The sequence below is a fragment of the Elgaria multicarinata genome, chromosome 11, assembly GCF_023053635.1.
Source record: "Elgaria multicarinata webbii isolate HBS135686 ecotype San Diego chromosome 11, rElgMul1.1.pri, whole genome shotgun sequence".
Lineage (NCBI taxonomy): Eukaryota > Metazoa > Chordata > Lepidosauria > Squamata > Anguidae > Elgaria > Elgaria multicarinata.
Window position 1 is genome coordinate 37,956,598 of NC_086181.1, and position 15,340 is coordinate 37,971,937.

Here is a 15,340-nt window from a genome sequence, read left to right on the forward strand (position 1 = left end):
TCGATGTTGCTCAGAGTTTTTGCAGTAGAAAGGAGATAGTTAAAAAAAGTGATGAATACCCACAGGGTGGAGATGTGCATCATTGGAGCTTTGTTCTATTTTTGGATAACTATTCCATTACTGTCTATGGGAATTAACAAACATGTTTACAGCTCTGTCATTTTTAAAGATAAAGAGATGAAGCTTGGCACTCTGAGAGATCTTAAGTAGCACTTTATCCTTGACAATTTTGAGGAAGATCCCTTCATCCCTTGATTTTTAGGAAACCCTTGAACAAAGAATGCATCCTTCCTATATGGGTAATCTAACAGAAGTAAGGGCAAATCCTTGAATTAATTGGGCTAGGGCCCTTTCACAAAAGGGGGCAGGTTATCTGGCTTATGCTCTGACTGTAGCTCCCTGGGTCCCCTAATCCCTGTTACTTGGGGGCATCCTGAGGATGGATGGGGGTCACAGGATATGGATCACACATGCTGGAGTATGTTTTTAGTGCAGACACCCTAAGAGGTCAACTCCCAGCAAGAAAGCAAGAGACATTGTCTTGCTGGTGGGAACCCAAACTTGCAGGGGCAGAGCTGGGTTGGACAAGATGATGCCACTGTTGGCACACTCTCCCAGGTCTGGCCAGACTGGCATCATGAATTGAAGCCAGATTCTTTCCCCTTCACATCCCACTTAATTCAGAATTGAAAACCCGCAAGCCAAACCACCTTGTCCTTCTTCTTAACCCTCTCTTGTTCCCAATCTTTGTCCTTATGTTTATCTTTGTGTTTCCCCCTCTCTTAAAAGTATGGGAAAGCCAGATTCTTTCCCCTTCACATCCCACTAAATTTAGAATTGAAAATCCGCAGGCCAATTTACCTTGTCCTTCATCTTCTTAACCCTCTCCTGTTCCCAATCTTTGTCCTTTTCTTTATCTTTGTGTTTACCCCCCCTAAAAGTATGGGAAAGACACCTACATATTCCTCTTCAGAACTTTGGCCATGACCAGAGTCTGAGGCTCTTGGGAAGTTGGGAGCAATGGCTCCTGTAGATATACTGGCAGCTGGCCACCATACTGGTGAGCATGTCACTAACAGGAACTGCAGGTGGGAGGTCTCCCCTCTGCAGGGCACATCCGGACAAATAGGTTGTAAGAAAAGCCAAGCTTGTACAATGCCCCCAGATAGGTGAGCCCAAGGCCTGAATGGAGGCCAGCATGGCCAACTTGCTGGCCATGGGGAATATGTTCACTATTGCAACTTTTGCTTTGGGTGTCTGGTGATACTGGATCCCAATGCTGTGTGACATTTGCTGGCCCACCTTCAGTGATCAAGGACAAAGTCCTGCCAGCCTGCCAGCCATCAAAGGTGCCACCACATTAATAATATTTGTGGCTCCCTGAGATGAGGCCCTGGCTAGCTGGGACTCAGAAGCGCAGCCAAGTGGGCTGAACATCTACTCCAGCCGTGTGTGCACTGGGCCGAAGTTCTGCACTCAGTACATGGATTACGGCTAAAGTAAGGCAGCCAGGGGTTCGAGGCCATGGCCAGGAGGGTGCGGGACTTGAGCAGTGGCCAGGTAGAAGCTTTGGAATGAGGTGCCGGGGTGGACCAAACCTATCCTGTTCCATGTCCTCTCTTGCATCTTCTCCCAGTCTCTGAAGGGCAGCTTCAAGGCAGCATTGGCAATGTGCCCAAGCCCCGCTGGCTTTCCGAATGCTTGTCCTCCAGCAGCCAGAAAGCAAAAGAGGGAGAGTAGGGTGGCAGCCAGCTCAAGGCTTGGAGTGTGAAGCACTAATCTGCAGGGGCTTAGAGACCCGAAAAACAGCAGCAGCGAGTCTGCTTCTAAAGCTACCCGCTGAGTGAGCATGTGGGTACGGGAGCTGAGCTCGGCTCCCAGGAAGTAAAAGGACAGCCCTGGTTTAGAGGGCTGGAGTGGCTGATGGTTGCCTCAGTTGAGCTTGTCACCTCCTCCCAAGCTCAAAGGTGAGGGGGGACACCAAGCATCAGTGGTGGTGACCCAAAGTGGCTGAACAGCCTCTCCAGCCTTGTGCTCGCTGTGTTTGTGACAGTGGCTATCTATCGACAGGGAGTGTGGAGCATTTATAGACTTCCCCATATATGCTTGCATATGTTCATGAGACTCATGCAAGTTCTTAGCTACTTCTTCCGACCTGCAAATTCCTTCCACCGCCCAAGTCATGGTGAAAGGGCAGGCATAGGGCATCTCCAATGGTTGCTCCCAATGGCTTCATGTAGATGTCAACAATGAGGACAAAATAATGCTCCATGCAGCCCCTCTGATAAATTCCCAGGGGACCAAAGCACAGTCATCCAGTCTTATTCTCTGTAAGTAGGCGCCAACCACCATAAAATGGAGACTACATATCAGAAAGCATGGAGGTGGCCCAGGAGGATACCGTGGTCGATGGAATCAAAAGCCACTGAGAGATTGAGAAAGAATAGAAGGGTCTGAATCCTCCTGTCCCTCTCCCAGGCCATAGCTAGACCTAACGCTTATCCCAGGATTGTCCTGGGGTCAAACCTTTTCATCTAAGTGCCACACAGGGCATCCAGCGCTCAGGCAGGGACCCGGGATGATCCTGGGATAAACCTTTGGTTTAGCTACGGCCCAAGAGATGTTCATTTATCAGGATGACCAGGGCTAACTCCATCCCATGATTATGACAGAACACCGATGTGATAAATATGTTTTATTCTGCAGTGTTTCCTAGAACAAGTATTTCTCAATAAGTGATTATCTCCTCTATAATTATCCATTTTACCATGATGACTTCTACTTCTTCAACAACCCCCAAGGGAAATGTTAATAGAAACACTACAGTTTAATACTGCAGTATGCTATTAATACTCCTTCTATCATTCAGAGCTGGGACTAGAGACAGCCACAGGTCTGCCCATCTGATCACTGATCTTTTATTCTGCACAGTTTGAATCACACACCAGTATTTGAAGCAAAATGGACACAGGAAGAGTTTCACACAAGTCAGTGGGATTTTTTCTTTCTTTCTTAGTGCTGCTACCTCAGGTGGTGAGCAGCAGTCCCAGTGCTAAATGCAGCATCAGTGACCCTCTTCCTATTCTTCACAAGCATTATCAGTCAGGAGACTTCATCATCGGTGGCATCATGTCTCAGATCTACATGTTCTCCAATCTGATAGAATTCACAAAACGTCCCTCCAAGGAACTCTTTGGAGACATTATGTAAGGAATCACCTTGAGGCTTATCTTCACACCTGTATGCAACTAATATTTTCAGCAGTGCCTGCCCCATGGATTGGATTTAATTCCAGGGGATTAGTGGAGAATAACATGCACTTCATCTCTCTCTTGAATTGCTGAATGGGATGATAACCCTTCCTATTCCACCATTTATCATCAACACTAACACCATGTTTCACTTTCCTCAAGCATGAACAGAGATAGACTATTCTAAAAGGGGAGGTACCTTTTGCTTCTTCCTACAATAAAGAATATGCAAATTGAGTTAGGGGCGAGAGCTACAGCAGCTCTCTCTCTCTCTCTCTCTCTCTCTCTGGGCATGTCTACATGGGGCGATATCTCAGGGATCACCACTGGATCGTCTCTGTGTGTCCACATGATGCACAGGGCATCCCAGGAGCAGGGAGGGACGATCCCTCCTTTCCCCGGGATATCACCCTACCTGAGACTGCGGGACGTATGGCCTGCTGTTGTGGTTTCGTTCCGGCTCCTCGTAAGTAACGAGCTCCGTGCCCATTGGGGGTGGGGTGGGGGAAGTGGGAGCAATATTTTTTAAAATTACTTACCTTCTTGAAGGAGTGCTCGAACGTTTATCTTGAGTATTTTAAAAAAATCCTAAATGGTGGGCGCGATGTGTTCTGTGCTCCTGAGACATCTCACGCCATGTGTAGACAGAGGGGGAAGATCTCATAATCATCATATCCCGAGATCGTATTTATTTATTTATTTATTTATTTATCACATCTCCCTCCATGCCCCTCGTCTAGCCATGCTCTCTCTCTCTCTCTCTCTCTCTCTCTCTCTCTCTCTCTCTCTCTCTCTCTCTCTCTCTGTGTGTGTGTGTGTGTGTGTGTGTGTGTGTCAACCAGTCTGTGCTGGGACAGGATCCAAAGAGCAGACAGAGCTTACTTTTCTCTGTTCAGAAAAGCTCATAGCAATATAGGATCCCCTCAGTTGATGGGGATCAGGAATCTGTTGGAATGGAAATGCTGTATATTATCTAATGGAGAATGATCATCTCATGCTCAGTCTATATATGTGTGTAAATGAAATGCAATAAGTCTCCACTAGTCTCATTCTGAGGAAAGAATCCTGAGTTTGGGCTTGAACCCCTGAAATATTTTACCAGTCAAAATCAGGTGCGAGTGCTTATCACCAGTTATAGCAGAACCATTTAAATCATAAGGACTTCAGAGTAATATCCCATTGATTTCAATAGGTCAACTTTACGTATGATTATGTCTCGATCCAGCCTTTTATGAGTGTTACTTTTTGCCTGCATGTTTGTAGTTTAAGTATAGTATGCTAAGAATGAGAAGATTCTCCCTAATCCTGAAAGACTCCCACAAAAATAGCTGGATGAAAGCTGCTAATAAAAGGCCGAATTTAGTTGCCTTTTCCATTCAATACTTAGGCTTAGATTAGTCCAGAACAAAATCAATCTTTAAACAATGTTTGTTGGATGTCAAATGACAAAATATCTTGTCCATAGTGAGGAAATTGAGCCTCTATCTCAAACATTCCTCAATTAGTTCCTCTGATGTGATACCACTATGTTTACAGCAGCTTACACACTGAAACAAAGGATAGCTTTTTCAAGAAGACATTTTAATGTGGTACTTGAAGGTCGCTGTAGGAGAATTACATTTGAAAAATCAGGTTTGTCGTTGTGGAGATGGAAATATTGAAACCGAGGCAATTTCATCCTGGGTTTTAAATAGTATAATTTTAGTTCGAACTGAATTCAATGTTTATATTCACTTGGTCATATTGAGTATATTTGTCTGAAGGATTCTTTTGGATACTGGACAGTTTGCTGTCCATTTTATATTTGATGATGTAGATTTGTATGAACACTGCAATAATTTGCAATGAACATTGGCTTGGTGGAAATAAAATTTGATTTAATTTAATTTGAATACACCTGCATTCCCAAATGTCTTCAAACCAGCAATCATGATAAATGTTCTCATGATTATTTTTTTTAATTTTGCAATGTTTAGCAGATACTTACTAGTAAAAAAAAAACCTACACTCATATCAACACAAAGTCACCTGATTTAGAATTTCAAAAACCATGCAGAAATTTGGAAATGGAGAATTTTGGGAGTATTCCTCTTCCAACTATTGTCTTCCATCTCTATGGAACTGAAATGTAGTAAATGTCAAAGATGGAAGCACGTTTTCCATGTTGGACCCTGTAACTCTCAATACAGGATGCTATCTCAGATTTGAAGTGTAGCATGTGACATATTTTGAGGCAAATGCACATTGACACATGATGTGACTCTCATTACAGGTTCATGATTCAGATCTATCAGCACATCCTGGCCTTGGTATTTGCTGTGGAGGAGATCAATGAAAATCCCCAGATCTTACCCAACATCACCCTGGGCTTCAATATCTATAATAGCCATTTCTATGAACGATGGGCATATCATGCCTCAATGGAACTTCTCTCTACAAGGAACAAATTCATTCCGAATTATAAATGTGATAGTCGGGATAATCCAGTAGCAGTGATCGGAGGACCTAATTGTAAAGTTTCTTTACACATGGCCGCTGTTCTATTCACCTATAAGATGCCACAGGTAAGAGATGCTGTCACAACACAGTACTCACACACCAGGCCTTGTCGCAAACAAACCCTCCTCAAGCTAAGCGCCACCACTTGAACAACCTGAAGGTAGGGTAAAACACAACCTTTCCCTCATATGAGAGGGTAAAGGCTAGAATCTGAAAAGGTTTTACTTTGTATGTAATAAGCTGGAGGTTATATATAAGGTTTTTATGATAATAACTGTAGCGCAGGTGATAAAGCCAAGCAGACACGTGGTTTGAGGTAACAAAACTAAATAAAATGTTTATTTTTGCTTAACAGAACAGTTACTTCAAATTCAAGTTAACCTGCTTAATCTACTAGTTTTAATAAAAACAGTAATCTTCAGTCTCTTAACGTCTTATCTCTTTTCACTCTTCACGCCACTGAAAATCTTAATTGACACTCCCAACTCCTAACCAACCAACTAACCCCCGCTCTAGACTCCCCCATTTATACTCCTCCCCTCTTTCAAAGCATCATCAGCTACACCCACTCAGTCTAACATTCTGCACTTACTAGACATACAAAGCTAGACATGCCTAAGGGAACAGAACTGTGGGGTAATGCCACAGCTACATCTAGAGGGAATGAATTATGCAAGTTAGTCACCATTATTTTACCTTTTAAATTTTGTTGTATGTTTTGGAGATCAAAAGTGGTGGAGATTAAAAACGAAGTGACCTTCTTCTGAGTCAGGTCATGAATCCATTTTTTTGAAAGATCTGTCAGAAGAGATCAAAAGATGCAGGAAGGACATGAACATGAACCTAAAGGAATTACGTTTGGTGTTTTGCTCATGCAGTGTGCAATTTAGACTCTACATGGACATCAAGATGCATGTCATGTCAGGAGCATCAAAGGAGAAGGGATTAAAGGAGATACAGTTGTTGCTGTGTCCCATCAGGGCTAAGAGGCCATGAGGGAAACTGCAGTCAAAGACATCTGACGCATGACAGGTTGTGGAAGGTTACAATTGTTTTGTAAGAGGTATTCTTAGTTTAAATACGTAGGTTGCAATCTTACATACACCTGGCCAGGAGGAAGTCCCATTACATTCAATGGGGACTTGCTTTCAGCAATTTAAATATGGTCAAAAAACGGAACTGCATCATTCCATGCCCACAAGAAATCAAAGCTGAAGTAGCATAATATATCGTATTCTATATTTGTTTCATATGGTTTATCTGATTTGGGAGAATGAGAATTTCACTTGGACTTTCTGCCAATTTAGGAGGGATGTGGAGTTGTGGACTGTGACCCCTAGCTCACAATTTCCATGCCTTTTGTTCCCTGACTTTTTTGTTAGAAAAATGTATCAACTTAATATTTTTTTTTGTATAGATTATATGGTTGTTGTTTACAGAATATCCTTTATACTGTAAATTAATCTATACCATGTAAAAGCTTCAAGAGCTGAAAACTTAGCCAAGGAACCAAACTATCTAAATATTCAAAGAGAGAGAGAGATACACAAACCGCCCAGAGAGCTTCAGCTATGGGGTGGTATATAAATGCAATAAATAAATAAATACATAAATAAAATTAATTTCATTTTGGAAGGTATCTTCTCCCCAAGCACTACTTGATTTATTTTCTTTAGCTCATCTATGGCTCTTCTCCCATGATAAATCCCAACATTCCAGATGTTTTCTTCTATCGAATGTTACCAAACAACATTAATCAATATGAGGGGATTCTTCAGTTACTCCTGCATTTTTGGTGGATATGGATTGGGTTGATTTCTGTGAATGATGATAATGGAGACAGATTGATACAGGATATTGTTCCCATGTTTGCCAAGAAAGGTGTCTGCTTTGACTTCATGGAACGATTTCCTGCACTTTCATTTGATAAGGACATTCTTGACACTGTGGAGTTGGCATTTGAAATGTTAGGGGTCATCATTAGGAGTACTGCTAGTGCAGTTATCGTAAATGGTGAAATTCATACCATGATTTTTCTGCGATTGTTGCCCCAGGCTTTAGAAAGTGAAAGCTTGCCAATGAAGACAAAAGGAAAAGTCTGGATTATGACAGCTCAGATGGATTTCACATCACTTCCCTTCCAAAGAAATTCAGACATAGACTTCATTCATGGTTCTATATCGTTTGCAATTCACTCAAAGGAGATGTCTGGATTTCCGAAATTTCTTCACATGAGGAACCCTACCATTGAAAGAGAAGACGGCTTCATCAGAGTTTTCTGGGAAATGGCATTTGAGTGTTTATTCCCCAACTCTGGTTTGGATGCAATAGATGGGAATGTCTGTACTGGGGAGGAAAAACTAGAGTCTCTTCCAGCATCTGTGTTTGAAATGAGCATGACTGGCCACAGCTACAGTGTCTACAATGCTGTCTATGCCACGGCACATGCTTTGCAGGCTGTACTTTCCTCCAAATGCAAACATGGAGTGATGGCCAATGGAAGGAGATGTGATCTTGAGTATCAAATGTCATGGCAGGTAATGTTCTTAGCAAATGAATGGAGCAGAAACCCCATATCTAGGAGAATCCAGACTATGTAGAAAGCTGTTTGTCTACAAAGGCTGGCTTGCATATTGCAGAAACATTCCTTGTTTGCTATATTTATGGTTTGACAGTGCAGGAATTGTGTGGAGGAATAAATCCAGGCTTCTGCTCTTCCTGTGAAAAGTTGAAGATTGGGAAATCAGCTTGATTTAGTGTAGTCAACATGAATAAGTTCCAGTTTGAAACTACTAATGGTGTACCAATTTAATAACAATACTTCTCTTTGTCTTGAATACACAGAAAATACTACTGCAAGACATTTAATATTGAGTAATGGTACTGCACAAATCCAGATCCTATGCATTTTTACTGTGTGTCTGTCTATTTAGCTCAAACTGACTAATTAGTTTTACGTCATCAACAATTTGCTCCAGATATTGGTAGAACTAATTTCTATGCTTTATGATGAGTTTCATTATGCATTAATTTGAGCAAAATTGCATATTTAAAAATGCGCTTATGTGTTGCATTGAGCAGGGGGTTGGACTCAATGGCCTTATAGGCCCCTTCCAACTCTACTATTCTATGACTCTATGATTTTATGATTCAGTCACTTTGGAAAATAGGTCTGTAGTCTGGAGAAGAAAGCCACAGACACTAGAATCTCTACCAGTACCATCTTTTTCTGTGGGCCTTGCTAGACCTGCCGGGATAAGCCGGCAGGGAGGCGGGGCTACGGCGTGCTAAGTTTAACGCGCGCCGCCCAGCCTCCTAGACGGCCGACCCGCAGGGACGACGGAAGCCCTGCAGCGTCGGCCATGTTTTTTTTTTTTTAAAGGGGCCATGTGGGGCCCGAAGCCGCCGGAGAAGGTAAGGTTTTTTTTTTAATTTAATCCCCCCCCATCCGCCCACCTCGCCGTCTCCTTCGTCGCCCTCCGCCCCCCCACCATCTCCTTCGTCGCCCTCCGCCCCCCCACCATCTCCTTCGTCGCCCTCCGCCCCCCCCACCATCTCCTTCGTCGCCCTCTGCCATCACCTCGCTGTCTCCTTCGTCGCCCTCTGCCATCACCTCGCTGTCTCCTTCGTCGCCCTCTGCCATCACCTCGCTGTCTCCTTCGTCGCCCTCTGCCATCCCCTCATCGTCTCCGTCGCCCTCCGCCCCCCCACCATCTCCTTCGTCGCCCTCTGCCATCACCTCGCTGTCTCCTTCGTCGCCCTCTGCCATCTCCCCCCCCCGGATCACCCACCTCCTGGCACGATGGGCACAGCGCATCGTGCCAAGTCCGTGGCTTTTCGCGGCTCCTCGCGAGTAAGCGAGGAGCCGCGAAAAGCCGCGGAACTCTCCACACTTTCCCCAGCTCCGGCCTGAGGCCGGAGCTGGGGAAAAGGCGCGCCATAAGCGACTTCGCTTATGGCGGGTAAGACCAGGCCTCAGCGCGGCCTGTCTGCGGATTCCCCTGTGCGTCATCTGGACGCACAGCAGGGAAGCCGGGACAGAATGCGCGCTAAGGCCTCGTCTAGGAAGGCCCTGTGTGACTGGATTTTTTTCCAGAATACATACTGTGCCCAGTATTCCAAGCAGGGAGAAGTAAAGTACTATGTTCTACCTTTGCTACATTTATACTACTACTACATCTACACTGATGGGACTTTTAAAGGGACCACTAGCCATAGATATCCAGTGCAAAATGTGGCCATACTGTTGTACATTTGGATTTTAGTGAATTTAGCTTAATTTCTGTTGGTTCTTATTCAGGTCCACCACTTTCTGAGAGCCATCTCTTTTAACAACAGTGCTGGCGAAAAGGTTTCTTTTGACCAAAATGGGGAAATAATAGATGGCTTTGATATTATCAACTGGGTCACATTCCCAAACCAATCTTTTCAGAGAGTCAGGGTTGGAAAGATGGACCCCAGGGCTCCCCAAGAAGAAGTGTTCACCATATGTGAAGGTACTATCATATGGCACAGCAGGTATAACCAGGTAGGGATAATTCATATTCCTGGGAGTGGTTCACTGTTCAAACTCTGCCGTAGGTCTGTCTCTGTATTCTGTCGGTACGGCGCTGCATATCTGAACCAGGAGTATTAACCTATTATCTTTTTAAACTTGTTTTATTCACATGAAGTAGACCGCTATAGTTAATTTCCCCTAAATACATATCACTTATACTCCATTGACTGTAGCATGGTCATGCATTGTTTTTTTTTCTTTCTTTGGAAAAATGTGCATTTCAAATGTACATTAAATCAACAGAACAACAACAAACATATTTTTTGAACACATTTGGATATTTGGGGAAGTGATTTTTTTTAAGTCCCACCATTCACATTCAGGATTACAAACAGGCCAAATTTGGGCGATTTGAAAACAGAAACAGAATTGTTGTTCATCCCTACTGCCAAGCTGAGATGCATGAGAGGCCGAAAACGTAACAATGAGTTAAAGATTATGGAGAATATATGCCAGAATATTAAGAGCTGTGATAGGCATCTTATGCAGTTTTACATATTGAACTCAAGGGTTTTTTACAATGGAAGGAGGTGCAAGGGAAAAAGACTGCTAACAATGTAGTGCCCACTAAAATGGAAACTCCCAATTCATAAAACATAATTCTCTTTGGTTTCTGGATAGGTGCAGCCCCTTTCTCAGTGTAATGACAATTGCCAGCCAGGTTATAGCAAAACAATGATGGAAGGGAAGCCATTTTGCTGCTATGGTTGCCTTCGATGTCCAGAGGGCAAGTTCTCAAAACATGTGGGTAAGGGATATTGTGTGTATGTTTGATCAAATTTAGCAATATTTCATTGTTATGATATATATTAACAGACTGTATTGTTCTCATCCAATTATCAAATAATTACCATCCTTGAATTGAGCCAGTTTTATCTTTATTAAAATAATTGGAAAGTTTTTTTTTTAAATTTTTAACTCACAATTCTATAATCTTGATTTAGGAGTGGAATGGGACAGTGCATTGAATCCAAGGCCATAGCTAGACAGGGTGATGTCCTGGAGATCATCCTGGGATCGTCCCTGTGCATCCACATGATCCCTCCCTCTCCCTGGATATCACCCTACCCTTTTTTCACAGTTTTTCCGCAGTCTTGGGATTATCCTGAGACCGTGGAAAGTGTGGCCTGCTATCACAGTTTGTCCCGGCTCCTCGCGAGTAACCGCAAGGAGCCAGGAGCCAGGCATGGGGCACAGAGCTCCTCAGGAGCTCTGTGCCCACCCATGGTGGTGTTGGGGGAACAGAGAAATTATATCTATCTATCTATCTATCTACTCACCAGTTTGCAGACGAGTGCTCGTGCACGCATTCTCCTTTAAAAACTAAAACAAAATGGCGGCCGTGATGTTGCATGCTGCATGTAAACAAGAGTGACGATGTCATGATCATCAAATTGTGAGATGATTGCCCTTTCACCCCCTCGTCTATCCATGGCCCAAGTTAGCTTATTTACCTTTTTATGTATAAACACTCTGATTGTGCATTCTGCCAAAGGAAGTGAGGCAGGTGGCTACCAGGAGGAGGGCCTTCTCTGCTGTGGCACCCCGGCTGTGGAATGAGCTCCCTAAGGAGGTTCGCTTGGCACCTACATTATATGCTTTTAGATGCCAGGTGAAGACCTTTATTCTCCCAAGCAGTTTAACAGTCTATAAATAAATTTTAACTTGGTGTTTTAAATTTGTAATTTTGCCTTGCTGCAGTTTTTATCTGGTTGAGCTTTTATATTGTATTTTATATTAAGGTTTTATACTGTTGTTTTATACTTTGAATGTTTTTAATTTTTGTGAACCGCCCAGAGAGCTCCACCTATTGGGCGGTATAGAAATGTAATTAATAAATAAATATTAAATAAATTTGCTATGGACAAATCCATAGTAAATGCTTCAGAGAGAGTTGGTTTCTTGACCAACTTTCTGAATTTCCCAAGCAGCATTAATACCTCATTTTGCCTTTTTTCCACAGCCCGACTAAGCATTATTATAACATCTTTCCCAGAACCTGGCAAGTCTGCAGATTTTACATGGTTGCTTCGTAGAACTCTTTACAATACGTCTATCCCATAACCCTACCCTATAATTTACTCAAAATAACCTCTATCTGAATCCAAGGAGAGAACACTCATTCATTGATAGGACTCCTCTTCTCATGGTGCATTATATCTAATTTCCTTTGGAAACAGCCTGAGTATAACATACTAGAAACGTAAAACATAAAAGCAGGAAAGCTTTTGTTTGGATTTCACTCTAGTGATCATTCAGAGGTTTCAGTGTTGAGACTCTAAAATAATAATGCACTGTAGAAACTCATCTTTTCTTTTTCAGACATGGTTGACTGCTCTGAATGTCCAGAAGATCATTATCCAAACTCTAGGCAGGATTTATGCCTTCCTAAACCTCTAACCTTCCTTACTTACGAAGAGCCTTTGGGGACCACTTTGGCCAGTTTGTCTCTTTGCTTTGCTTTCATCACAGCTTTGGTATTTTGTATTTTCATTAAGTACCAGGACACTCCCTTAGTCAAAGCTAACAACCAGAACCTCACCTACACTCTCCTCACATCCCTTCTACTCTCCTTCCTTTGTGCTTTGCTATTCATAGGCCAGCCTGATGCGTTGCCCTGTTGTCTTCGACAAACTGCTTTTGGTGTCATCTTCAGCTTGGCTGTTTCCTGCATCTTGGCAAAGACTACCATTGTGGTTTTAGCTTTCATGGCCACCATGCCTGGGTCCAAAATGAGGAAATGGGCTGGGAATAAGCTGTCATTCTCCATTGTTCTATTCTGCTTTCTCATTCAAGCCACTCTTTGTACTGTGTGGTTGGCAACCTCTCCACCATTCCCAGATCTAGATATGCACTCAATGAGTACAGAAATCATACTGGAATGTAATGAAGGATCAGTCACCATGTTCTATTTTGTCTTGAGCTTCCTAGGCTTCCTGGCCATTGTCAGCTTTACTTTGGCTTTCTTAGCCAGGAAGTTGCCAGACAGTTTCAATGAAGCCAAGTTCATCACTTTCAGCATGTTGGTCTTCTGCAGTGTTTGGCTTTCCTTTGTTCCAACCTACCTGAGCACAAGAGGGAAATACATGGTGGCTGTGGAGATCTTCTCCATCTTGGCCTCCAGTGCTGGGTTACTGTTATGTATCTTTTCCCCAAAATGCTACATCATTGTGCTTAGGCCTGAGTTAAACAGCAGAGATCAGCTACGAAGAAGGAAGAAGTAAAGGATCTAAAACTCTGTGGACAAAAGTCAACCTTCCTTTGTAACTTTGTAACTCTGCTTATAGAAGTAAAGGATCTAAAACTGTGTATATCTTTTCTAACCAAAAGGATCTAAAACTCCGTGGATGGAAGACAACCATCCTTTGTATCTAATTTGAACTAACTTAATTTCATTGAATGTGTGTCATTACTTTCAATGGGATTTTATCAATGATATCTGCATTGGGTTTTACATAGCAACTATATCTGCTTTTCAATTTATGACCTCATTACAGCTTTAATGTAAAGCAAAGTGTGAAACTAGGTTAATTTGTGATATTGATGTTTGTTTCTCTTCATATCTTCTGCATTATATGTGACAAGTAGGCATGTGCTCCGCTCCTATTAGAAGCGCAGAAGCAGGAGCGAATTGGCCTGCTCCGCCTTGCCCAGAGGCGGAGTAGAAGTGGACCGCGGACCGCGGACCCTTAGAAGCAAGGTGAAGAGAAGCACCCATTTTCAGAGCGCTTCTCTTTCCGCGGAGCGCTCCGATCGCCATCTTGAAACATTTCACCCATAGATAACTGGGTTGTTTTTGAAGCTATTGTTCTGAAAATTCTTGTGCTTAGACAGTCGTGGATGGGGGTCATTTTGAGACTACTCTCACCTCTCTGCGTCGTGCGGGTCGCGTGCTATATTTTTTAAAAAATCGGGTCAACAAACGGACAGCGCGGGTAAAACTGTGGTTTTCGCCCATAGGATTGCATTGCGGAAAAGAATCGGGGATAACTGGGTTGTTTTTTAAGCTATCGTTCTGAAAATTCTTGTGCCAGTAGTTGCTGTCATAGGCTTCCATGGAGTAGGGAAAACATTGGAGATCGTGGGCGGGGGGGGTGTTTCAGAGATCGTGGGGGTTCAGAGATTGTGGGCAGGGGGATCGGATATCGCAGGCAGGGGGAGTGGAGATCGTGGGTGGGTAGATCAGAGATTGCGAGCGGGGGGAGCAGAGATCGTGGGCAGGGGATTGCAGGGAGGATCGCTGCCAGGGTGGGGAAATCGGGGGCAGGGAACCCCCCTTTTTTAAAGCCTACCTTAATCAATGGTGTGCTCCTATGCACCTGGCCCTTTAAAAATAAAAAAATGGTGACCACAACGGGGCTTTCCTGCAGCCCGTTGCATCTGACATTTAGACTGGGGTGACAGCGCGCTACTTCTAGTGTGGGCTGGCCTCTCCTCCCAACCAGATTCAAAGGTAGGTCTAGCAAGGCCCAAGTCTTATGAAGAAATATTGCAAGAATTCGGTATGTTTAGTCTGCTGAAGACTCTATTCGGAGGTTATATGATCACCAGCTGCAAATGTGTGAGAAGGGCTGTCACATCCACAATAAAATCATTTTTGTTGTTGTATAGTGTGAGACCCAAGATTCAAATTGTGACAATAAACATTCAGAAACTCTGACAGTAGAAGTTGTTTGGCAAGAGAGCATAATGTGTAGGAGAGGTGTAATCCACCTTCATTAGAAGTTTGTTTTAGGAAGGAGTTGGGTTAGATGAACATGAAGTCATTTCCATCACAGTGTTTCTGAATTCTCTCTCTTGGCACATTAAATAAATGTGTTCCATAAATTGCAACATTGCAACTTTCTGATGATAACTTTTATATTTTTTGTGGACCTCCCATAGTTCAAAATCTTCATGTATAGTCTCTATTTTCTTTCCTCTTTCTTTTTAGAGGTTTTACATTTCTCTTCCTACTGACTACTAACCTAAAATTGCTTTCTCTCACTCTGTGGATTGACTCAACTGCTCCCAGCTTTGTCAGGCACTCCCT

General features: G+C 43.1%; 1 protein-coding gene across 1 annotated transcript; it reads left to right on the forward strand.

Moving 5' to 3' along the window:
• Window positions 1–1,020: 1,020 nt before the first annotated feature.
• Window positions 1,021–13,532, forward strand: LOC134405760 (vomeronasal type-2 receptor 26-like). The gene is made up of 7 exons (XM_063137014.1): window positions 1,021–1,060; window positions 3,017–3,206; window positions 5,638–5,815; window positions 7,427–8,287; window positions 10,051–10,278; window positions 10,930–11,056; window positions 12,631–13,532. Exons 1-7 carry the CDS (start codon window positions 1,021–1,023, stop codon window positions 13,530–13,532), a joined length of 2,526 nt encoding a protein of 841 aa, XP_062993084.1.
• The last annotated feature ends 1,808 nt before the right edge of the window (window positions 13,533–15,340 follow it).

Bases quoted from the DNA above. Each gene is read 5' to 3' on its own strand.
- LOC134405760 (XM_063137014.1), top strand. From the start codon at position 1,021: ATGGCTCCTGTAGATATACTGGCAGCTGGCCACCATACTG. The intron at 3,207-5,637 runs GTAAGGAATCAC...TATCTATAATAG, and splicing joins GAACTCTTTGGAGACATTAT to CCATTTCTATGAACGATGGG. The intron at 8,288-10,050 runs GTAATGTTCTTA...GTTCTTATTCAG, and splicing joins AGTATCAAATGTCATGGCAG to GTCCACCACTTTCTGAGAGC.